Genomic DNA, 26,491 nt, shown 5'->3' with positions numbered 1-26,491 from the left:
TACTCTTTTTACACTTTTTTTCTAAAGCAAGCTAAAAGTAACAGCTAATAACTGACAGAAGAAAAAATGTAATTACAGAGTCACAAGCTGTGAAAAAATTTGTCAACGCCGACTATATGAAAAATCCGCAATTACTTTTTGGGCAACCCAATATTATCCGATTTGCCTGAAATTTTGTACGACGGATCTTCTCATGACCATCAACATACATGTTTATTATGGCCTGAATCGGTCTATAGCCCGATACAGCTTTCATATAAATCGATCTCCCTATTTTACTTCTTGGGCCCCCAAAGGGCGCAATTCTTATTCGAATTGGCTAACATTTTACACAGGTCTCCAACATATAATTTAATTGTGGTCCAAACCGGACCATATCTTTTTTTTATAATCAAACATCGCCCACCCGGGCTTTACATTAAAAGTGAGATATTATCAGTGATGAAAATGAATTCAATTGAGTTGCCTTTAAGAAATGTTGGATTAGCTTAGACTTAAAAGTTTGTTGACATACTGAGATGTTTTTAAGACTAGAAGAAAGAGTATTCCATAGCCTAGACAAAAGAATTACAAATGATCTTTCAAATACAACATGATCTTTCAACACAACTTTCAATACGAATTTGAGAGTTCCAGGTTGAATGCAAGAATTGAAAGTAAGGAAGAAGGTAACTGGGTTCACGGTACTTAAGGATATTGAAGAAAAAGCACAGAGACATCTAATATTGAGAAAGTGCTCCAAAAGAACATCCAAGTAATTGTTTCGCAAATTATTCGTAGTCTCGTCTACAACGACGACTGTAAACAAATCGTAGTATGCTGTGGAAACACTTCTGAAGCCTAAGCAGTTTAGTCCTATTGGATCCGGAATATACCTCATCACCATACAATATGTGAGGCATCAGCAACGAATGGGCCAGCATATATTTTATTTGGGTGGGTAAAACAACATTCAAATTGTAGAGCTTTTTAAGTATAAAGTTTAGTTTGGAGCAAATTTGTGCAATGTGCAAGGGGAATACAATATCCGAATCAATTACAAAGCCCAATGAGGTCATAGTATTAGTCGATGTGACAACATTGTTTTGAACAATAATATGTTGAGGAGAGTATTGATGATGTGAGCTATTGAATACCACGCATTTTTGACCGAGCCCATTGACAAACTCGTCCAATATCTTCATCAAGGTTCGAGATGCAACTTTCCAACGTACCGGAGTCAGTTGTACTTAACAACTGAAAATCATCGGCATATATTGCTAGGTCTCCATGTTGTACACAAGAACGAACGTCATTAACATAGAGCATAAACAAAACAGGTCCCAAGGCAGAACCCTTGGGGTACACCAGTAGAAATGGAATTAACATTAGAAACATGGATCATGGCAGACTACATACTGCGAGCGATTTGACAAAAATGACATAAGAAGTCTACAAGAGGTATGGGACAAATTGAAATTGTTAAAAAGTTTTAAAAAAAGAATGTCATGGTCAACAGAATCGAAAGCTTTGCTGAGGTCAAGTGCGGCAAGAACACAGGGATTGCCTTTATCAGCAGCACGTCTGATCTCATCAGTAAGTTTGACCATAAGAGATGTGGTACTGTGGTGTTTTCTAAAACCCAATTGACAAGGGTCAATCAATGAAAAACGATTAAGATGATCCACAAGTTGATCCCTTATTATTATTTCAAATGCCTTTGATAATGCTGGAAGAATGGAGATTGGACGATAATCAGAGCAACTTTGACTGGGAGTGTCTTTTTTCCGTAGGGGAGTAACTCTAGCTAGTTTCCATGCAACAGAAAATACATTCGTCATTAGGATAGTATTGACTTCATGAACCCCTGGAAGCAAAAATTTTTGTCCGATTTGGCTGACATTTTGCACGCGGTGTTCTCTTTAAAACTTTCAAAATCTGTGCCAAGTACGGTCCAAATCGGTCTATAACCTGATATAGCTCCCATAAACACCGGTCTCTCGATTATCCTTGTTCTTTTCCTAAAAGCTTTAATTTTGCAGATTTGACAGAAGTTTGGTACGTAGTTTGTATAAATTTTTAGCAAAATCCATGGTGGTGGGTTCCCAAGATTCCGCCCGGTCGAACTTAGCACGCTTATACTTGTTTTCTTCTCATTGCAGCTATAGAAAGTCGTTATTTTGAAAATTAGGGATTACTACTAACTTCTCCCAAAAATGATTGCTGGCTGTACGTGCCTCATAACAAAAGGATAAAATTTTGTCTCATGCTAAATTATTCCTATTAGCAACACACCGCTATGGCTAATGTTAAAAACACACCCCGAAACCTCTTACCCTTACCTACCCCTACCCCATAGTTTCAGTGATGGGCAGAAAAATGTGTAAGTCAAGTCTGTGTGTGTCTGTCCGTCTGGTTGGTTCACTGTCTGCTAACATGTGAGTGGGCAAAAAACATATGATGTGTCTGTCGTTCGCAGTCTGCTGTCATTGCTATCAGCGTTTTTGTAGTTGTTGTATAAAACGCTCGTAGATTTTCTTGAGCAAATATGGTGTGCAAATTGTTGTTATTTTGTTAGTAAGTCAGAGACGTTACGCCGCGATTGAACACTGGAACACACCCGCCGCTCTGTTGTCTTATGTGGGAAGCTAGCTTGGCTGTTAACCACTAACACTATGGATACAAATTAATTCATTTCTCTTAATTATTTCCAAAAAAAAGAAAAAAAATCAAATATAAATAATAAGAAACACATCATCACCATGGACAAGTGAACAAGTTCGCCTCAACATTTGTTCCCATTTGAACTTGAAATATTCTATCTATCGATTTTCTTTGGAATTGTTCATAAGATGGCAAAAAAAGAGAAACTAAGTGAACAACGCAAAACTAATAATACTTGAATGAATTGTGAATTCTTTTGTTCCTCCAAACAAAAAACCATAACATAGACTCAAGTGTAAAAACTTTCGGAAAACCCTGAACCCCTACCACAAAACAACTATCCATGTACACCAACCAATATTAAATTTGCAAATTTAAACAATGCCAAATATAGAAACAAAAATTCTTTCACCCAATTTTTTGCATAAAGCATTAAGTGAGGCCAAAAGGTATGAATATTTAACATAGTCGTATTCCTCAAAACAAATACGTAAAATTTCAAGTTGGGTCAATGTGGTGGATTTATACCCTCCCCTAGCTAAAGAAAAAATCGGGGGAAATCTACAATTGTATGTGGTTTTCAAATTGCCTTAAATTGTTCCTGTTGTAGGTTGAATAGGTTTGAATCTGATATCTAAATTTAGGATCTACCAAACTCGTTCCCCCAGTTTGCCCTTAAACTTCTGGTAGCTTCATTTCACCCAAAATGACAAATCACCCCAACGATGTCACAAAGCCCAAATGAATGTCACAAAATCCTAATTTTGGATTTGGATGTTGTGACATTTTAAGATTCCAATATGTTAAACAACTGTTTTACCAATCCCAACTCTATTTATATGGCATAAACATCCAAATCGAGAAAATGTCATAACACCGAGAAATTATCCATCGGATTGATTGGGTTTTATGACATTTTCGTAAATCTAACGTTTATTACAGAGTTCAGAAAATATCATAACATCCAAAAATGTCCTCTGAATTCCGTATTTAGAATGCAAAAGTCATTTTTATGTAGAACAATTTTGACTTAAGTTTACTGTTGGACCTATGAGAGAGGCAACAAATTTAAGGATTTGGACCGTACTAGAAACAGTTGTTGGAAGTCATAACAGAACACAACATGCAATTTTTAAGCAAAATCAGACAAAAATTGCGTCAAGAAGTCAAATCGGGAGATCGGTTTATATGGGAGCTATATCCAAATCTTAACCGATAAAGCCCATTTGCAACGACCTACATCAATTTTATTTATTTATTTATTTCTTAATAGTAATACATAAGCCTCCTCGGCCAAAAAAACGTATTACAACGATATATATTCCTAAATAAACATTAAAAAATTAAATACTTCACAGTTACATAAAGATGTAAGATTCTTAGCCTAATTCATTTTAATTGGCTCCCCAGCCATAACAAGATTATGCAAAAATTTAAACTGTTTGATTTTTTAACAAGTCCCATGTTAGCAATACAAAAAGATTCAAGCAACAACACTAAGTTTGATCTGTAGAATAGAAGTTAATAAGTTTTAAGCGAAATACATTATTCGAGTGTGAAAATATTCTTAACTCGACGGGCAATACATTCCAACTCCTGGTCACACGAATACAGAATGATCTTTCGAAAACAGACCTATACGGCAAGTTTATCTGAGTACGTTCCTGACGTTATCTTCAAGCCATATAAAAGTTGAGGCATTAACAGAGCGTGAGCAAGTCTGACTTTCACCCACGAATACAACCGACGCAAAATACCATAAACACGAGAATGGAGAGAGTCAATATGACAACCGAAATTAAGGTCTTTATCAATCACTATCCCCAAACACTTAATCCTATCAACAAAATTAACTCTAGAATTTCCCACAAAAATATAAAATTCAGGCTGCATCTGGGATCCAAACTGTAATGCCTTAGTTTTTGAAGGGTTGATAGAAAGCGAGTTAAGACTAGACCATAACAACATTCGTCCTATAAAAGCATTAATATTCATCTCCAAAATATTGCTAAAACCACGATCCATACTAAAAAGAAGATATATATCGTTTGCAAAAAGAAAGGTTTCACACAGTTAGGTCCAAGGAATTCAGAAAAATCATTAATGTAGAGTATACAAAAAGAGGTCCGAAGACAGATCCCTGCGGCACACCAAAAGAGAGGGGAATAATGCTAGATCGAGCTCCATTAAAATCAACAAATTGTGATCTACTGCACATATATTGTACGACATAACAAGCCTGCTAGCAGATCTAGAAAATTTAAAGTTATCCCTTAATTTCTCAACCATAGTATCAAAGCAAATAGAATTAAATGCCTTAGCCAAGTGAAGAGACAAAAGGACACAATCTTTCCCATTATTCAAACCATTCCGTATTGACTCAGTAAGATGAAGCAGCATAGATGTCGTGCTGTGACCTGATCGAAACGCATATTGGGAATCAACAATTTAATGCCCAGCACCCAACATTTTCTGGTCTTTCGAAAACTTTAGAAAGTACTGGCAGAATTGAAATAGGTCTTAGATCATTAGGACCACGAATAATAGAAGACTTAGGAATTGGTACTACACGCGAAATTTTCCATACATCAGGAAACACAGAAGAAGTCAAAATAGAATTAAATAAATGCGAAATCAAATCAGAAGTGTAGGAAAATAAAAGTTTAAGAAACTTGATAGGAATACCATCAACACCAATGGACTTAGCCTTAATTTTTCCTAAAGCTACCGCAACATCATCAATATTTACACAACGAAAGGAAACCGAATCTCCAATATCAGAAAATGATTCAAAATCAATATTAATAGGTCGGTTAGCTTGAAGACCGGAACCAAAAAAAATTGTTAACCGTATCAACATCACCATCATAGACTAAACTTTAATCGCCAAAGCAACCAGAACCCTTAAGAACACACCAAAAGCCCTTGAATTCTAAACCACCAAATCGTTCAGAATAATATCTATTTCTTTCCTTCCGTATAACGAATTTGGCCTTGTTCCGATATTTACAAAAAGTCTTCCAATTCTCAGGAGTACGATGCTCTTGATATCCACTATATGATAAATCTCTAAGATTCTGAGCAGACAAAATCTTTCTGCACTTTATCCAATCACCGCCATCATTTTAAATCCTTTTCTTACAACAGGCACGAACGCAAAAAGATAATCAAAAAGCAAGGTGATACGAGCACCCAAATCATCGACTTCAGAAGTGTTAAAGAAGGCTGCATAATCAAAGTCAGATAAGCATTGCATCAAACCGTCCCAGTCAATGTTTCCATGGTCCCGGTACTCTATTATGTCCTCAAAAGCCTCCAAAATAATATTAAAAGATGAAAAATTTCGACAGACGGACGGACGGACAGATATGGCTAGATCGACTCAGAACGTCGAGACCATCAGGAATATATATATATATATACTTTATGGGGTCTTAGACGAAAATTTCGACAATTTGCCCCATCCTATGGTGGTGGGTATAAAAATACGAAAGATTCCCATGGCTCAGAATGCGTTCAACCTCTGGCCATCCTCTTTCAGATATTCAAGGGGACACTATGGTAAAGCGAAGCAAACCAGGTCAACTAGTTTTTGCCAAAATTGAAAATAAATGGTATTTTCAGTACGAAACCATGATTGTACAGTTTTAACGGCCTAACGTTCTTATCTACTAAGTCCCCGAAACTTTGGATAAGGTTGTGACAAAGCTAGCATAGCCTTAGATATCAAGCGAATGCTTACGCCCTTCCATACATTAAAAGCAAATCCACTACGTTGTTGAACATAATAAGTGTAGGGTATATGACAATATATGTGGGTTATGTTTTCATTCACTAATGCATCCTTTTAATGGATTTTTTTAATTTGCTAACCGTAAAGAAAACCTTAAACCATACATTTCTCATCGCTGCTTTCACATCTACCATTGTTTATTGTTGAGGTGTTATTCCCTTGGATTGAATTGAAGATCATTCGTGTAAACAAAGAAATGCCCACACCGAAACCTCCTTTCCTCTGAACCAAATTTCTCACCCATAAACCTGTTGTCTTGACGTTTTTCCATTGTACATTTTTCGGAATTCACCAAAAAAGAGCTCCTTTTTTGTAAAATTTTTTTGTTTGTTTGTATTTTAAACTCGCACAAAAAGTGTTTTGATAAATTCACTAATACTTGGCATACTTTATGTGTTCTGAATAACTTAATGAATGGGTGCATGCGTCATGCAGTTCAAACCAAATAAACAATGTACAAAAGTATTGAATAGTTTCAATTTGAAAAAAAATGGCGAACTAATTGGAAATTATTGATATAATGATGACTAAAATGTTTGTTCTGTGTGCACAAAAAAAAAATACAGGAAATATGCAAAGAAAATCAAATGTTTTAAGAAAATTTTTTTTTTTATGAAAAAATGTAATTTCAAGGAAAATGTTTTGTGTTTAAAATTTTCTATAATGCAAATTTGCCTATGAGCATTCCGTTAAGGAACAGCGGCAAACTTCTCACATATCATTGAGTGATGTCCGAGCAAATTTAAGCTCAATGACAAAGGACCTCCTTTTTTTAGGATGACATTTTTTTTCGATGTCCTCGTCAGGTTTGGAACCCAGGCGTTTATCGTCATGCAAACTTCTGCGACACGATAGCCTCTCCCTTAGTACAATTAAAACGCCGGATCTCAAAAATGCATACCCCTTTTTAAGCATTTGAGGTTATATAACGTGAGGGAGAACGCCCAACCCACAAAACCTCCTAAATTGCCATGAAAAGAACAATTTGGGAGTCAAATGAAAGGTATTTTAGAGTAGAGCACGAATCTGATATAAGAACTTGGCGCCAGCATATGGAGTGCCTCTCGCCCCCAAAAAGGGGCTTGCAGGCAGATCGGGACAAAATGGGCAGCAAATGAAAGTTATTAAGTGCAAAGTACAATATAAAGTATGATATAAAAATTTGGCCCGAATTGTATGAGGGACCGCCTAACCCTCACAAAACCCTCCCAACAGCTTGTTTACTGATCGGGGGAATATGAAATTTTGGCTGGGGGCCGCCCCATCCCCATATGTTTGTGAAACGATACATAGTGGATCTGAAAGAAAAGTCTTTAAGGAATAGTTTAGGAATCTGGCTGGGACCAAGTGTCTGGAGGCCGCTCCAACGTTGAAAAAATCTCCCAACAGAACCTGTAGGTTGAGCCGAATAATAGGGGACTTAATAAAATGTTAGGTTAGGCTAGGTTTTAGTGGCAGTCTGCCATCACATTCACTTAGACCGTTTCGTCCATTGTGATACCACAGGAACAGAAGAAGGAAAATGCCTTCTAGTTCCTACCGTTAAACCAATCAGATCGCTTTAAAAAGCCCAATAACTTGCAAATGTTCAAATCCCCTAAATAAGACAGGTTGTCAAAGAAATGAGAACCTAAAGTAAAACTCTTTCTGACACACACACAGAAGGTGTTCTATAGACTCTTCTTCTTCGGTGTCCTCACAGCTTCTGCAAAAGTCGTTGCTGACAATCTTCAGACTGTCAGCATGTTTTCCGATCAGACAGTGAACTGTCATGACGAACACAATGACTGAGAAGTCTGTTCTAGCCAATGACAGCAAAGCGGTAGACATCTTCAAATCTAGATTAGGCCACATAGTTTTGGAATGCTCACAGCCCCCTCTTTGTGACCATCTGTCATTCGTTGTCCTTCCGGCCTGTTCCTGAAAACTTAGCTTACATGTCGCTAGAAGCATACCCACAGATTCCAGTATCCCTGGAATGTGTACGGTAGTCCCTAGTCTCGAAAGCTCGTCCGCTTTACAATTCCCTGGGATATCTCTGTGGCCCGGCACCCAGAACAGATGGATTTTGAACTGTTCAGCCAACTCGTTGAGAGATCTGCGACAGTACGTTCTCCAGGGATTAAATGGCTGTCTGAGAAGATATTTATGCCAATCGTCGTAATGACTTAGCCATTCCACCACTTCCTTAATTGCAAGGATATCAGCTTGATACACACTGCAGTGGTCGGGTAACCTTTTCGATATGACCAGTTCTAGATCTTTAGAATACAACCCTAACCCACCTGGTCGTTTAGTTTGGAAACATCCGTATAGAAGTCTATGTAACTTCTGTTGCCAGGGATATCGTATTGGGTTGCCCAAAAAGTAATTGCGGATTTTTCATATAGTCGGCGTTGACAAATTTTTTCACAGCTTGTGACTCTGTAATTGCATTCTTTCTTCTGTCAGTTATCAGCTGTTACTTTTAGCTTGCTTTAGAAAAAAAGTGTGAAAAAAGTATATTTGATTAAAGTTCATTCTAAGTTTTATTAAAAATGCATTTACTTTCTTTTAAAAAATCCGCAATTACTTTTTGGGCAACCCAATAGTTCTATTAGGAATAGTGGTACAGTAATCGTATCAAAAGGCGGCACTCCCTGAAACACAAGGATATTGTATCAAGGATGACACAGTCCATAGCGGCCACATGACCAATGAGAAAGGTCCCTTAACCTCACGGCAGTGGTCGCTGCAATTTGGGTAGCCACAATGTCAAAAGGCATAAGATGTAGCATTAAATTCAGTGCATCAGTGCGGCTGTGATGCACAAACAAGCCACGTTTTGGATCCGGCTGAGTATTGAGCATTAAGTGGACTTTTGAAGCGCCGTCCACCAGACCACAACACCATATAGCATTATAGCTCTGACAACTGCAGTATATACCCAAAGCATGACACGCGGTCTAAACAATCAACTTTTGCCAATGTCTCTCTTGCAGATGTATAGGGCAAGAGTTGCATTTCTTGCACTTTCCAAAATGTCGGATTTGAAGTTCAATTTCCTGTCCAGCAAAACACCCAGGTATTTTTCGCTTTCTGTAAATGGAAAATGGACACAGGTTCCACTGTAGGCAACTTGTATCTCCTGCTGAAAAAAAAAACTACTTCTGTCTTGATTGGTTTTATACCCAGACCACTTTCGGTAGCCCACTTCTCTGTTGCATGTAGAGTTTCCTGAAGTATATCTCTTAGAGTGTTGGGAAACTTTCCCCTTACCGCAATTGCCACGTCATCAGCATACGCGACCACGTTTACGCCTTTTTAAAGGCTATATTCCAAAGTAGAGGAGACATTACACCTCATTGAGGTGTTCCTCTGCTGACCTATCTTTTTAGATCCACAGATCCCAAGCCTGCCGTAATGCATTTTTTAGTAAGTAAGTTATTAATAAACTTTCTTACGGTAGAGTTGATGCCTAGAAACTCCAATTCCTTCATGATTGACGCCGGTTTTACATTATTGAAAGCACATTCAACGTCAAGAAATGCAACCATTGTATATTCCTTGACAGCGAGAGAACCCTCTATGTAGCCGACTAGGTCGTGCCGGGCTGTTTCAGTGATTTCCCTCTACTATATGCATGCTGCTGCCGCGACAGGCGATCTCCAGGGAATTTTGCCCTTAGATTTGTATCTATTAACCTCTCAAGACTCTTTAACATAATGGATGACAGACTAATAGGACGAAAATCTTTGGCTTTCGTGTGGTAGCGTTTTCCTGCTTTCGGAATGAAAATGACCTTCGTGTCCCTCCATCCTTCAGGTATATATGACATATATATACCTGAGTATATAGAGTATATCTCCCTAAGCCAGGGAACCAGTCTATCAGACACAGCGTGTAATTCAACAGGAGATGCATCATCAGGGCCTGGCGACTTAAAGGAGTCGAAACTTCTTATCGCCCAAAAGATTTTCGACTCAGACACAATTTCCCTAATAGCCTCCGTGACAAATAAAAGGTTGCAAATGAGATTATAATATTTGAAATTAACTGCCTGGAGAACCCAAGACCTCCAAAAAAATACCCCAATACATGTAGACCTACCGAGACTATATGGTATTCGAACTAAAGGTCTATGGGAGTAAGCTACGAATCTGATATCCAAAATTAGAACAAGTGTCTTAGAGATATCCTCCTCTTTAAAATATCGCCCAAATGGACATGGAGGATGACCTGTAAATAAAATGTCTATGAGAGTAGAGTTCGAATCTGATGTCTAAGTTTGGGATTGGATTCTGGGTCAATTTTTTTCTAGAATATGAAATTTCAGTTTTGAATTAAACGAGACTTTTGAGGTCAAATTCATCCTCCCCCTTACCCCAAAAGTGCGATCGGGACAATATGGGATTCAGATGAAAGGTATTCAAGAGTAGATTACGAATTTTATATGAAGAATTGGTTCCAAGTAACTGGGCGGCCGCCCCAACCCAAAAACCCCCTAAAATAGATTTATCGGACGATCATGACAATATGGGACTCAAATGAAAGGTTTTCGGGAGTAGAATGCGGATATGGGCAGGACGGAGGGACAGGCTTTTTAGTTTGTTGATATCGGAAGGGGGCGGACCCTCCCCCTTTATCCCATAAACACCACCCAAAATCAGAAGTGGGCCGATAACGACAATATGGGTATCAAATGAAAGGTATTGAAGAGTAGAATGCGAATATGGAGCTAAAAATTGGGTCCAATTACCCAGGAAGTCGCCCTAACCCCAAAACTCCTTTGTTTGGACTCGGTGTGTTTCTTTGTTGCGTAGACTGAAAAACGGCTGAACCGATTTTCTTAAAATTTTTACAGGTTGTGCAGGTTTGTCTGAAAGGAAACATAGGCTAAATAATTTTTTGATATCGGATGGGGGCGGACCCTCCCTCCATACCCCAACAATACCACCCAAGATCAAAAGTTGACCGATAGGCACAATATGGGTATCAAATGAAAGTTATTGGAGACTAATAAACAAATATCGTAGTACAATTTTGGGTCTAAGTACCCAGCGGGCCGCCCAAACCCAAAGCTCATCTAAACTGATATATTCGACGTTCATGTCAATATGATACTCAAATAAAAAGTATTTGGCTGTAGATTACAAATATGGCATAAACAATCAGGTCCAAGTAATGGGAGGTCGCCCCACCCCCAAATACCCTCAAATGGGCAAATTAGCCTACCATGGCTATATGGCACTCAAATGAAAGATATTTGGGAGTAGATTACGAATATGAAAATAAAATTTGCGTTCAAGTCTAGGTGGCGCTTTTTCTCCTAAAAATACGTCAAATAGGTTCATTGACTCATTATGACATTATGGGGCTCGAATGAAAGGCATTTGAGAGTAGAAAACGAATCTGATATCCAATTTTGGAGCCATGTGTATACGCGGATACACCCTAAATTACCCCCTAAACTGAACTTCATTTCCGACTATGCCAATATGGAGCTCAAATCAAAGGTAGTTAGCAGTAAAAAACGAATTTGATATCTATTTTCAGGGTCAAGTGCCCCATCCTCAAAACACCCTCCAAACGGTTCACGTTTACCGACCATGGCAATATGAGAATAAAATTAAAGGGATTTAGGAATGAAGCACAAATTTAATATCGATATTTGAGTCGAAATGTCTGAGGTGCCATTCCCCACTTCGCATTACAGTAATTTTCAAAAAATAAAAAAAAAAACAGATTTTAGAGATTGATAAACTGGTACAAAATTCTCACACATCAATGAGTGCTTTCCGATTTAAGTTTAAACTCAATGATAAGGGACCTTTTTAACCGCTTTGTTTTTTTTTTGGAAATAAGGCGTTGAGCTTCATTGACGGACATGGGCTACAATGGAATGAATTCAATATCCGCATTCAGGGCGAAGTGGACCCACCCCAAAAAGACAATAGAGAGTTGAAGAAGGTGCAGCGGAGCGGGCCCGGTACGGCTAGTCTTATATATAAAAATCAAATTGTGTTTGTTTGTTTGTCTGTACCGTACAGACTCAAAAACGGCTGAACCGATTTTCTTGAAATTTTCACAGATTAGGTAGGTTGGTCTGGAAGGAAACATAGGCTTTATAATTTTTTGATATCGATAGGGTGGCGGACCCTCCCACTTATCCCAAAAGTACTACTCAAAAATAAAAGAGGACCGATCGGGACAATATGGGATTCAAATGAAAGGTATTCAAAAGTAAAGTACAAATTTCATAATAAAAGTTGGGTCCAAATACCTGGGGGGCCGCCCCAGCCCCAAAACCCCTTAAAATTGTTTTATTTGACGATCATTACAATATGGGACTCAAATGAAAGGTATTCGGGAATAGATTACGAATATGGTCAGGAAATAGGAATAGGCCATATAAATTATTGATAACGGAAGAGGGCGGACCCTCCACCGTTACCCAAAAACACCAACTAAAATCAAAAGTACACCGATAAGGACAATATGGGTATCAAATGAAAAATATGCGGGAGTAGATAACGAATCTGCCATACAAATTCATGTCGAAGTATAGGGGGTTACCCCACACACCCACAAAAACGCCCAAAATGGGCACATTAACCAATCCCATTATATGGGACTCGGTTTGTTTATTCCGTATAGACTGAAAAATGGCAGAACCGATTTTCTCGAAATTTTCGGCTATATAATTTTTCGATATCGGCATACAAAATCAGATCGAAGTATATAAGGGGTCACGCCACCCCTCAAAACCGCCATTGGAACCCTTATGACTATATGATACTTGGCCGAACCGATTTTCTTAAAATTTTCAAAGATTGTGTACGTTTGTCTGGAAGGAAACATAGCCTATATAATTTTTAGATATCGGGTGGAGGCGGACCCTTCTGATAGGGGCACAATAAGGGTATCAAATGAAAGTTATTAGTGACCAGAAAACGAATATGGTATTAAAATTTAGGTCCAAGTACCCAAATACTCAAATTTTAATCAAATGTTTATGAAAATCGAATTTTACAAAATTATTTTATTAAAATTAAAGCTCGACGTTTTTTGTAACAAACATGTAATTTTTTTTTAAGTTTTCTAAAACCCCGTTTACTCTGCTCTTTAAATCCGGATTTAATGGCTAGATCATCTGTTTTCCCCTTTATAAAATCAGCTGACGAGAGCCTCAAATCCAGATTTAATGAGCAGTGTAAACGGGGTTTATGTTAAAAAAAAATTTTGAAAATATATGCAAATCAAATGTTTTTTTGGAAACATCTGAATACTTATCCCCAGTTTAAGGTCCATCTCCTCAGTAGGCAACTTTTTTTGACATTCTTGGACTTTGTTCAACAATGTTTGGCTGCCACTGTGCAAATATTTTTGTTTCATTTTTGTGTGTTGTGACTCTTCATTTATTTCGCATCACGTCATATGAAGTCCATTCTTTTCGTAAGACCATTCATAACGTAGACATCTCTGAAACATTTCTAAAGGGATTACTAATACAAATTTCATGCTAATGAATACTAATAAGCACAAAATAAACATTTCAGATCATTCACACGCTCCAACACAGATCTTTGTCGTCGTCACAGCTGGGCAAGGGGAGCTGCTTCCATCACCACAACCACCAACAGCAACAGCAGCAGCAGCAGCACTTGTAATAAGCATCCCGATGACAGCATGGAGCTCGCTCATAGTTTGTGTTTAAACGAAGAGGCGCTCAAGCAATTGCCTGAGCCAAAACGATCTGTATTCATATTTGAATGGTTGGGCTATTTGGAGAAGACATTACAGACCGTTGATCGCAATGAGATAAAGACAAACCAAAAGAAATTGGTGCAACAGCTAACGGCTCAAATCAATGGATCTCCGGGACCGCCAACGCGCAAGCTATTGGCCAGTTGCTTGGCCACACTCTTTTCGGTGGGCGACACATTTCTGTTATTCGATACAGCAAATGCTTGCAATGACATCTTGAAGAATAAGGATGACTCGCCCAGTTACCTGCCCACCAAATTGTAAGTATGGCAGGGCGACCAATAAGCTTTTATAGTTTGGTTTTTCTTGCAGGGCTGCAATATGTGTCTTGGGGTCTATGTATGAGAAACTGGGACGCATGATGGGACGTTCGTATGAGGAGACTGTCAGTTTACTGCTACGCACCTTAAGAAATGCCGAATCCCAGGCACGAGTTGAAATCATGATTACCCTGGAGAAGGTTTGTGCCGGCATGGGCACCGCCATTGCCAATGTTCACAAGGATATCTATAAGGCTACTAAACATTGTCTAACCGACCGTGTTATGGCTGTACGAGTTGCTGCCTCCAAGTGCATATTGGAGATGATACAACATGCTCCGTTTCTATACCAAACTGAGTTGGAAAGCCTGCCCGCCTTGTGTTTTCGCTCATTTGATGGCAGCAACTATGAGGTTAGATGTGCTGTGGCCAAATTATTGGGCACTCTATTGGCATTTACACAACAGCAGCAGAATGAGCCCAACAATAAAAAGCTCTCTGTGCAACCAGCTAGTCAATCGTCGAAATCTTCCATGCGCACTGTATCGCTTGATGAGACTTTGAATATTCTTATGTCTGGATTTTTACGAGGTGGTGGTTCATTCCTCAAGGGCACTGGAGAAATAATCAAGGGCAGTTCCAGTGTTAATCGCGAAATTCGTGTGGGTGTTACCCATGCCTATGTGGTGTTTGTCGACTATATGGGCAGTGTTTGGCTAGAGCGTAATCTAACGGTTTTCCTTTCACATATCCTTGATTTGGTGGCCAATCCTAAGGCGGCTTCATCACATGTGGATGCTGTGTATTCCAGAAAATGCATCAACTTCATTCTTCGCTCCGTTTTGGGCAAGATGTTGGGCGAGAAGGCGCAAACGTCGGCCTGCAAGGAGCTGGTGTTTATGATAGCCAAGCAAATGAACTCCATCGATTTTAATCCGGAAAACGCCAAAGACTCCAATCAGGAGACACTATTTAGTCAACACTTTTTGGTGTGTGCTTTGCAGGAATTGGGTTCCTTGGTTTTGGGTCTGGGTACAACGGCACAAAATCTGTTAGCCGATCAGACCTTGAATGCCATCGATACCACATGTGCGGTGCTGGTGCATCCCAGTGCAGCTGCAAGATTGGCTTCGGCCTGGTGTTTAAGATGTTTCTGTGTGGCGGTGCCCAGTATGATAACCCCTCTAATTGATCGTTTTGTGGATGCCTTGGAACAGATGCGTTCATCGCCCGAAGCAATTGCGGGATATAGTTGTGCTTTGGCCGCTATATTGGGTAGTGTGCGCTACTCACCGCTGGGCATTCCCCATACCAAAGGCAAGGTTGTATTCAATGCGGCCGAAGAGTTGCTGCGTTCAGCCTCACAAAATAGTAGAATGTCTTTGAATCGCACCCAGGCTGGTTGGCTTTTGATAGGCGCCATAATGACTTTGGGCTCTCCCGTGGTCAAAGGTTTACTACCACGTCTATTGCTTTTATGGCGGCACTCATTCCCCCGATCCAACAAGGAATTGGAGTCTGAAAAGGCTCGAGGAGATTCCTTCACCTGGCAGGTGACTTTGGAAGGAAGAGCGGGAGCATTATCGGTGATGCATAGTTTCCTAGTAAATTGTCCCGAGTTGGTGACAGAGGACATAACCAAACGTCTGATGACTCCCATTGAAAGCGCTTTGGCTATGTTGGTAAAGTAAGTAAACTGTTGGTTATGATTGTGTTAAAGATTTCACTGATTTAAAAAAAAATTTAAAGCCTATCTTCGGTGCTGAAGAGTTATGGCACACAACTTAAGGCACCTGCTGCCATGGTGCGCTTGCGCTTGTATGAGACCTTGTCACAGCTACCAGCCAACTCCATGGAATCTTCGTATACCCATTTGCTGCGCATGCTTATATCCGAATTCACTTTGGCGGAGAATCCAGCAAACACCACCAATTCCCAATTGAGGGGTCTATGTCATGCAGAGGACTCTGTGATTATGGGCACTTGGTTACAAGAAACCGATCATCGCATTATAGAAGATCAGGTAAGATACATAGAAAGATAAGATAACAAAATCAGTTAATTCCATGATGTAGTGAAGGAAGCCAATTTCACTATAACTTCCCACATTTCCCTTATCCTCTAAGAAAACAATGAAAATTGCTCTTAACTTGATTTATAAATTTCTTGTTCCTGTATGCTTCAAACAATTGATTGATATTTCTAAACATAATTTTTTGCATTTTAACCGAAATGATATAAGATGGAACCGAATCGTAGATGGGATGGCGATCATGTAAGTTATTGTTGTTACGAGTTGTTGGTTCGATTTCTTTACCCCAGCTTTTTGTTACATACATCTTTCTTTGAGTTTGTCTCTGAGTCCCTATTTTTTCATTTCCCTTTGGTTTCTTGTGTTGTGGCTGCGTATTGTTTGCTAAGCGTTACTGCTGCTATTCACCGATAAACAAGGAATATCAGTGCCCTAATGGTGTTGTGTGTGTTTTGTCTCTCTCTTCCTCTCTTTCTCTCTCTCTCTCTCTATCAAAATATAGCTTCAACCTAATAGTGCTGCTGGTTCGGGGGCCTTGGAACATGATCCATGTTGCCTGTATAGAAGCACAGTGAACACCTCGTCGGTCACCATGAATGGAGCCTATGGCTATAAGGCTGACCAATGTCCTGGACCTCTGCCCTTGGGTGTGGCCATAATTGATATGTCCATTAATCTGTTTGGCTTGATTTTCCCCAAGGTGGCCAATAAACATCGCCTGCAAATGTTGGATCATTTTGCCGAATGCATAAAGCAGGCAAAGAGCAGTCGTCAGGAGGCTGTACAAATGAATATCTATACGGCCCTTCTGTGTGGCCTTAAGGTGCTAACAGACAGCAAATCGGCTTTGGGACAAGAAGATGTGCGCAAAAGTTTTACCACTTTGGTGACCTCTGGTTTGATTAGTTCCAACTCTATGCTAAGATGTGCTTCGGCCGAAGCTCTGGGCAGGTTGGCCCAAGTTGTGGGAGAATCGCGTTTCACCGCTGAATTGGCACAAATTTCCTTTGACAAATTGAAATCAGCGCGCGATGTGGTGACCCGCACTGGACATTCCCTATCTTTGGGTTGTTTACATCGTTACGTTGGAGGCATGGGCTCATCTCAGCATTTGAATACCAGTGTTTCCATTTTGTTGGCCTTGGCCCAAGACATTTCCTCGCCAGTGGTGCAGTTATGGGCCTTGCATGCTTTGGCCCTTATAGCAGATTCCGGTGGACCCATGTTCCGCAGTTATGTTGAAGGCACTTTGACTTTGTGTCTCAAGCTACTGCTTACCGTGCCGCAATCATATGTCGATGTGCATCAATGCATAGGGCGGGTATTGAATGCTTTGATAACCACCATGGGTCCAGAGTTACAGGTAAACCTTAGCCAAAAAAATAAGAAAACATTTGAAAGTTTTATCCCCTTCTTATGTTTTAGGGCAATGCTGGTCCCATAGTCAAAATGCGCCGATCATTCCTGTGTGCAGCTTCTATTATGCATGCCCACTCAAATCCCTTGGTGCAAGCTGAGGCCACTGGCTGCATACAGCAGGTACATCTTTTTGCCCCTGGCAGTGTTCACTTGCCCTCGCTGGTACCCACACTGGTGCGCAATTTATCCTCCAACTATTTGACACAACGCAAGGCAGCCGTCTCTTGCCTACGCCAATTGGCCCATCGTGAAGCCAAGGAAGTTTGCGATCTGGCCCTCTCAATTAAACCGGACGATTGTCCCAAACTAGTCATTACGGAATTTGGTCTTCCTGGCATTATATTTGCCATGTTGGATTCAGAAACTGACATTGAGATGTTAAAGAATATCCATGACACCCTGACATCCATGCTTCAGCTAATGGCCGCTGAAAGTCTCAGTGCCTGGCTGAGTTTGTGTAAAAACGTGCTAACAGTTGCTGTGGAAAATTCTCCACTTCCTGAGGACATTGCGTTGGCTTCGAAGACTGCAGATGGCAATGCAAAAACAGGCACCACATCCTCCACTGCGGGGGCAAATAAATCCTCCAACAATGATGAGGACGATGATGATGAAGAGGATGATGCCGATGATGTCACCGAATATCATGCCACAGAGAATTCTTCCACACATCCGGCGGTGCAACCACGCTGGACTACTAGGGTTTTTGCGGCACAATCGGTTAGGAAAATAATGTCGGCCTGTGAATCGGATACGCCCATACATTTTGATTTGTTGCAAGCCAAGGAAATGCAAATGACCAAATCCAGTGGCGATTATTTGATACTTCATCTTTCGGAGCTAATACGCATGTCCTTCATAGCGGCCACCTCGGATTCCGATCAATTGCGTTTGGAGGGTTTGAGAACCTTGCAGGAGATAATCGATCGCTTTGCAAATGTGCCAGAGCCAGAATTTCCGGGCCATTTATTATTGGAACAATTTCAGGCTCAGGTAAGGAGAAACCATGTGCCTCCAAAATTCCTTCTATATTTCTTCTTTTTTACTCCATAAAAGGTTGGTGCTGCTCTTCGTCCCGCTTTTGCCCCAGATACCCCTTCGCATGTAACTGCAGCTGCTTGCGAAGTTTGTTCTGCTTGGATTGGCTCGGGTGTGGCACGTGATCTCAATGATCTGCGCCGAGTCCATCAGCTATTGGTGTCTTCTCTGAATAAATTGCACACAAAAACCAACAGCACCCAATTATTCAACGAGTCCATGACAACTCTGGAGAAACTCAGCATCTTAAAGGCTTGGGCAGAAGTTTACATTGTGGCCATGATTGCAAATAATTCATCACCAGCCGCTTTGTTGCAAAAACAATTAACAAATGCCAATGTCATACCAACTCTGACCATCGATGATGACGACATCAGTGGCGGTGACACAGACAATGATAAAAATTTCGAAAGTCTCTTGTCTTTGGTTAAGCCGGAACTGGACAATCTCTCCACCCATTGGCTAGATGCCATGAAGGATCATGCATTACTACTTTTACCGCCAGAATTTCAAAGTCAATTACCCCACGATGGGGGAGCATTTTACACACCAGACACCATTAATTCATCAAAACCCCATTACTTGGCCTCATGGCCTCCAATTTTGTATGCCGCCTCATTATGGCTCAAAGACGAAGGATTTCAGTTGCATTTAGAATCGACGACCGCAGCAAACAACAACGAGGCAACAAACGCTGCGGATAATGCCTCCTTTGAGGCCAACAACAACATATCGCATGGCTCACTGTCAGCCGATCGTTTCCACATGATTTTCGGCATATGCATGGAGGCCCTGTGTAGTGCCAGAACCTCAGAGAAACCCAAGAATGTCATTAGCTGCTTGCAATCCATGTACACCATATTCGATTCGCAATGGGCCCGCAGACAATTGGTGAAAGACAAAGTGCTGACGATAGAATTGTGCAATGTACTGCATAGGCAAATCTTAACCAGCGATGATCTCTTTGTGCAATTACTTTGTATTGAAATACTCAAGCAATCCGTACGAGCTTCCAAGGAGCAGTTAGAAGAGAAACGAGACGAATTTTTGGAACAGCATAAGAACAACGAAAATACCGATAATATATCGCTTCAAGAGCAAATAGATCAAATGGGCGAGGGTGGACCGTCGGGAGAAATAACCCCCGGCTCGTCCCACATCTATGCCGTGTTGGAAGTTTGTCTCTGCTTGTTTGTACGACAAATACCCACCATGAATCCCGGTGCTGCTAATACAGTGCAATTTCGTCAGGACCTAATAGCCAAAACTGCTTTGAGCTCCCAATCGTTTTTCAATAAATTGGGTGAAGATAATGGTCGTTTGGTGGCAAGTGCATTGGAATGTGTAGAGGAGTTAACCACATTATGTGCGCCCAAAGGCGCTTTGGCCATTTTACCCACCATCCTGTATATCACCACATCGATAATAAAGGAAATAGCAAATAAATCAGTTATAGACTCCACCATATTGGCAAACACAGTGGCCATAAAATCGGCTCTACATGCCCTAGAGTCCATATGCAAAGATAAATGGTCCACTCATTCTGCAGTGGCCAGTGAATGGCAAGAGTTGCTGCAGAGCTCTTTGGCCACCATTGTGGATTTGACTAAAACAGCTGGTGGAGATAATGACGATCGCAAAATGGATGAGGTCACCATGCTAAAAGCCATTGCCGTTTTCATACTTCACACGCCAGCCACTGTTGTGTCCACACCCTCGCTGCAATATCCATGTATCAATCATTTCCGCCAATATCTGCAGTCGGACAACATGTCGGTAAAATTGAAATGCATACAATCGGCCCGTTTGATATTTTCCAATTCGGAGCTGAAAGTCTCAACACCCTATATACATGCGTTGGCGCCACGAATCATAGAAGGCCTCTATGCGGAAAATGCAAAATTACCCCGCACCGAAATGGAGTTGCAAATAATTTTGGAAAGTATAATAACAGTGGAGGCGCTTATACAACTGGCAGAGCCACAAAACCGTAAGTAGAACTTTTGAAATCAATTTGCTTTGTGTTTTTATACTTGAACATGAAATCAGGTAGAACGAACCGTACACCCAGATTCAATACAAGCACACAAATTTTATTGACATTTTCTAATGCTATAAGGGAGGAATGAATAATTTGATGGAGGCCTAAGCTATAGTCTCAGTTGTCTATAACATGGAAACTTTAAAAATCGAAAATTGAATTCGCATAGGATAGGCTATGGATCTCAAATAAATTTTTGGGTGGAGTCTGATTTGGTAACGCCAATAAAACCTAGTATTATATCCGGCAACTTTTGTTGTTGTTTCCTGTCGATAACATTGTTTTGACAGACCGGCAACTCTATATAATGTATAAAACAATCATTTTGATTTAATAAGTATTTTTCGCCACACGTTTCACTGACTGTAAAGACAATTCTTGAGATCGCCCCTTCTAACCTTGAGTGAAATCTACATTTTTTGACATAGGACAAGAAGACAGGAAAACAAGGAGGCCACCGTAGCGCAGAGGTTAGCATGTCCGCCTGGGTTCGAATACCGGCGAGACCATCAGAAAAAAAATTCAGCGGTGGTTTTACCCTTCTAATGCTGGCAACATTTGTGAGGTAGTATGCCATGTAAAACTTCTCTCCAAATAGGTGTCGCACTGCGGCACGCCGTTCGAACTCGGCTATAAAAAGGAATCCCTTTATCATTAAGCTTAAAACTAGAATCGGACTGCACTCATTGATATGTGAGAAGTGTACCCCTGTTCCGTAGTGGAATGTTCATGGGCAAAATTTGCATTACAAGAAGACAGATGTTCAAATATTCTGCAATGTCCTTTTACACTTCATATCTAGTGAGCACAAACCGCTTTGAGTTTGTCACCTTACCTTTTACACTTCATATCTAGTGAGCACAAACCGCTTTGAGTTTGTCACCTTACCTTTTACACTTCATATCTAGTGAGCACAAACCGCTTTGAGTTTGTCACCTTACCAATAACTTTTTGTAATATACAACTTTTGGACGCTAGTTGCCAAAGGTTATATAATTTTGACAACTGGCAACTTGACTTTGATTGCCATTCATAATTCATTCATAAATTTAGGATCTTATTTCCCTGAATTAGCTAAAGATTTTAAATGTAGCTTTTGTCAATCATACCAAAACCGTAGAATTTACAAATGTCGATAATGTTGTACTGCTTTACCAACAGAAACAATACCATAAACATAAAGGTGTCTGGACTAGAGCTGGCAAAATGTCGATGGCACTATCGATATTTAATTTTTTGACTGAATATCGATTGATATTTTTCTCATGTATGCTATCGCAAAAGTTACATTTTTTCCAAAACTAAACAAAAATAAACAATCTGAGATTGAATGTATCATTTAAGACACATTACGCCTATAGAGGGCGCAATTTTAATCCGATTAGACTAACATTTAGTGCAATGATTTCTCTCATCACTTCCAACTGACTTTATTAACCTTGGTTCTATTTGGTCTGTGCATTGATAGTGCTTCTATGTAAATCGATCTCCAGATTTTTACTTCTCATTTTCGTTTGAACTATGGTTGATTGAAAATTAACGATAGTATCGATACCATCGATATTTATTATTAAAATAATCGAAAATATCGAATGTTATAATTATCGATAGTTTTCCCGCTTTAGTCTGGACGCTAGTCCTCAACGGTTGTTAATTTTGATAGCTGGTAACGTAACTTAACTTTTCTTACCATTCTTAATCGATTCATACATTTTGGATCTAGAATTGGAAATAGTTTTTAATTTTTGTTTTGAAATACAAACATCATATTCTATGGGCGACATCTTTGATTTAAGATAGTAATAGATTTTCAAATGTCGATAACGATATGGTACTATTACCAGCGCAGATAATACCGTATACCATGGTACATACAGAAGGTAGCTTTATTAGCCCAACAACAAACCCATGTAGGTTAGGTTGAAAAGAGGGTGCAGAGATCAATCCCTTCCATGCCACTATGGACATACACCTAAGCCAGTAATCGGCTTGTTGTGTGGTCTAAAATCTATAAAGTAACTTCTAAAAAGAAAATTTGAAGTTAGGAATTCCGTGCTACTTACAAAATCCTTAATTTTTTCAATACCACTCCCCTAAGTTGGTTCATGTCTGGTATTGTGTCTCCACCTTAGTGCCGGTATCTGTTAGATGCGAAAGCCGAGCAATGACAAAGGATCTCCCCCGCATGCCCTACACATACTATCACTTGCCGCACCGATTTTACATAAGTGAGCTCGTAGTCCTATGTGTCCCGCTATGATACCAATAGCTATACTAACCTCCTTCTTACTTGCTTTCAGTAATAGCCTCGTCTTCTCACGATCAAGATCCTCCCATGGCATTTTCGCCGTCCTACCGACCGTTTCACTGTTCCACAATGTTGCATGCGCATTCGCATGCATCCAGAGGTCTCAATGTTAACCCAAAGAAGACTGAAATATGCCTGTTAACGAGGAAGACGAACAATTCGATTTCGATATCTAACAAGGTCAAATACTTAGGTGTGATCTTGGACAGGAAAAAGAATTGAAAGTGTCACATTCAGGATCGTACTGAGAAGGCTAACATATGTTGGGCACTATGTAGACGGGCCGTAGGCTCGAAATGGGGCCTGAATCCGAGGATAGTCACTGGCTCTATGGGAGCGTGATTAGACCAATACTTGCTTACGCCCCAGTAGTTTGGTGGACTGCTATGGAGAAAAAGTGCAGCATAAGGACCATAAAACAGGTTCAGAGAACATGTTGTCTTGGCATAGGCAGATCGATGAGGACCACCCCCACTAGGGCACTGGAGACTATTCTAGATATCCGACCCATTGACATACATATTAAGTGTGAAGCAGCCACTGCGCCTATGAGACTTAAGGCAATGGGAGAATGAATTGAGGATGGGAGCAGCTCATACCATCGCGGTATTATCGAGGCGACGATAGGAAACCTGGAGAGATTGCCGTTCGGATACCTGGGATGAACCATGAAGTCGAGTGCGAGGCACTGCTGCCATCGACACAGTCTTGGATTGACGGAACCCTAGCATTGCCATCTGGAAGATCATGTAACACGGATGGATTAAAGCTAGAGGACAGAGTTGGCCTAGGGGTCTACATTGAGAACCCAGGGACTGAGATCTGTTTTAGACTGCCTGACCATAATACGATCCTGCAGGCGGAGATCCGGGCGATCACGGAATGAGTGAAGTGGTGTGGTGCTAACACGAGGACGTCGAGTGTGAACATCTTTACCACGAACGGTAAGGTCACGAACAGTCTTGCAGTGTAAGAAGGAGATGAACGCCTTCTCTGAGGATGGCAAAACCGCATTGTTTGGGTGCCGGGCCATAACGGAGTAAGGGGAAATAAAAAGGGCAGACGATTTGGCAGTGAAGGCCAGAGGACTGTCGTCAATAAACTTGGTTAACCCGATGCCTTTCGGGTCGACGCAGTCCAAGTTAAGGGAGTGGAAGACGAATGCGCATGCAACATTGTGGAACAGCGAAACGGTCGGTAGCACGGCGAATATCGTGAGAAGGCGAGGCTATTTATTGAAAGAAAGTAAGAAGGAGGTCAGTATAGCTATTGGTATCATTACGGGACACATAGGACTACGAGCTCACTTATATAAAATCGGTGCGGCAGGTGATAGCATGTGTAGGACATGCGAGGAAGATGATGAGACGTTGGGGCATTTCCTTTGTCATTGCCCGGCTTTCGCGTCTAGCAGATACCGGCACTTAGGTGAAGACACAATACCAGACATGAACCAACTTAGGGGAATCATATTGAAAACAATTAAGGATTTTGTAAGTAGAGCACTGAATTCCTAACTTAAAATTTTCTTTTTAGAGGTTACTTTATAGTTTTTAGAGCGCACAACAAGCCGATTACTGGCATAGGGTGTCACAAGGAACCAAAATTGACCTCTGAGCGAATTCATCTTTATGGCGAGCTACCCGTTTAACCTGAAGATATCTCAAAATTTGGTGTTAGGAAGTGCGCTGACTCAATTTCTTCATACTTGAACCAATTTCGAACCTTCATCAATTTCATTCCCTCCTTATATGGCATGACATACACTTTTAGACCTATTGGAAACTTAACTAAAAAAAATCAAAAAAAAAAAATAACATCATTTGTATTTTTTCTCGTTTGCCTTTATTTTCTTCTTATGCCTCGTTTATCATGCGATTTCTTTATGTCTATAAAAACTCATGCAATTACAAAAACAAAAATGTCCGTCTTTCACATTCAAAAAATTTAACATATATAGGAAATCTTATGCAAGGTAAATTTATTTTCTACTGTTGTTGTTTCTTTCTCATCTCATAACTCATGCGCATATCAATTATCAAAATAATAAAAAAAAATGATGATAAAACAGAAAGAAAAACTTCATTAGAACTAATAAATCTCAAATTTTCTTAATACCCATGCAGGCATACAAATGTTAACCCTCTTGGTACCGGTACTCATCAATTACTTGGCCGAGCCGGCCAAGTTGAGGAATTTGCCCAAATATCAACGTCAATTGCATGAGCAATCATTACAGTGGTTAATGAAAATCGGCCCCAAATATCCACAAGAATTCAAATCACTCATGGGCACATCGCCAGAGTTGCGACAAAAACTGGAAGCCGCTGTCCGATGTCAACAACAAACAGCAGCCATTGCAAATCGTGTACAAACTGCCCAAGCACGAAATGGTTTGGAGAAACAACAGAAACCCACAATAAAACTGAAAACTGATTTTAGTAATTTTCAATAAGATCCCAGAACCCTACCACCACCAACCCCTTCCTACTAGCTTCTTTCCTAGAGGAAAGTAAATCCATATTATCCCAAAAATCCCTAAAATCCCGCCGCAAAAGAACTGTGCAAGGCAAAGTGATGATGTTGGCATTAAATATTAAGAGATAATTTATAGCCCCTAGTTATTACTAATTTTATTACAAACTAATAATGGCATACTCGTACATACACCTAACTGCATACCCACACTATATACGATAAACATATTTATTGTTGTTGCTTATTACCATAATAACAGCGCTACATTGTCTTTTTAAACGGAGTAAAATGGAAATGGAACAAACCGAAAAACCAACAGCATTTTAAATCAGCTAAATACTCAGAAGTAAGAATAATGTATTTAGTGTTTTATTTGGCATATTAGCCTCAAGAAATGTATCTCATTGTTGTTACGTTAAAAGAAAAAAAGTTTAATTGCAAAAATATATTAATAGAATTAATATTAACACAATACTAATTGCAGCCATTGTTTTTTATTTATGTGTCCACAAGAAAAGGAAAAATGGATGACGGGGCGGTTCTGCAATGCAACCCAACTTTAGTTGCATGGCAAAATTTCTAATAGAAATTTCCATTTCTGTATCGAATTGCACACTCTTGCAATTTAATTAGTAGCTGAAGGAATTTTCAAAACGGTGATATTGAATGAAACTCAAAAATTGTTAACTTGTACTACTTTTATACCCTCCACCATAGGATGGGGGTACACTAA

The 26,491-nt window shown here is 40.0% G+C and overlaps 1 protein-coding gene across 3 annotated transcripts in view; it reads left to right on the top strand.

Moving 5' to 3' along the window:
- Positions 1-26,236, top strand: part of LOC106084785 (HEAT repeat-containing protein 5B) — a 36,271-nt gene extending 10,035 nt beyond the window's left edge. Inside the window, exons 1-9 of one of the 3 annotated variants that reach the window (XM_013248705.2) lie at positions 2,561-3,092; positions 13,975-14,442; positions 14,495-16,129; positions 16,192-16,465; positions 16,685-16,717; positions 16,977-17,837; positions 17,900-18,886; positions 18,950-20,921; positions 25,407-26,236. In XM_013248705.2, coding sequence (XP_013104159.2) covers positions 3,025-3,092; positions 13,975-14,442; positions 14,495-16,129; positions 16,192-16,465; positions 16,685-16,717; positions 16,977-17,837; positions 17,900-18,886; positions 18,950-20,921; positions 25,407-25,735 — 6,627 coding nt within the window. In that variant the 5' untranslated portion in view covers positions 2,561-3,024 and the 3' untranslated portion in view covers positions 25,736-26,236. Of the gene's footprint in view, positions 1-2,560; positions 3,093-13,974; positions 14,443-14,494; positions 16,130-16,191; positions 16,466-16,684; positions 16,718-16,976; positions 17,838-17,899; positions 18,887-18,949; positions 20,922-25,406 lie in introns of those variants that run through there. The other 2 variants (XM_059362161.1, XM_013248707.2) reach the window with 2 other exon arrangements.
- The last annotated feature ends 255 nt before the right edge of the window (positions 26,237-26,491 follow it).

The sequence above is a fragment of the Stomoxys calcitrans genome, chromosome 2 (assembly GCF_963082655.1).
Source record: "Stomoxys calcitrans chromosome 2, idStoCalc2.1, whole genome shotgun sequence".
Taxonomy (NCBI): domain Eukaryota; kingdom Metazoa; phylum Arthropoda; class Insecta; order Diptera; family Muscidae; genus Stomoxys; species Stomoxys calcitrans.
This window is presented reverse-complemented; position numbering and strand designations above follow the sequence as displayed.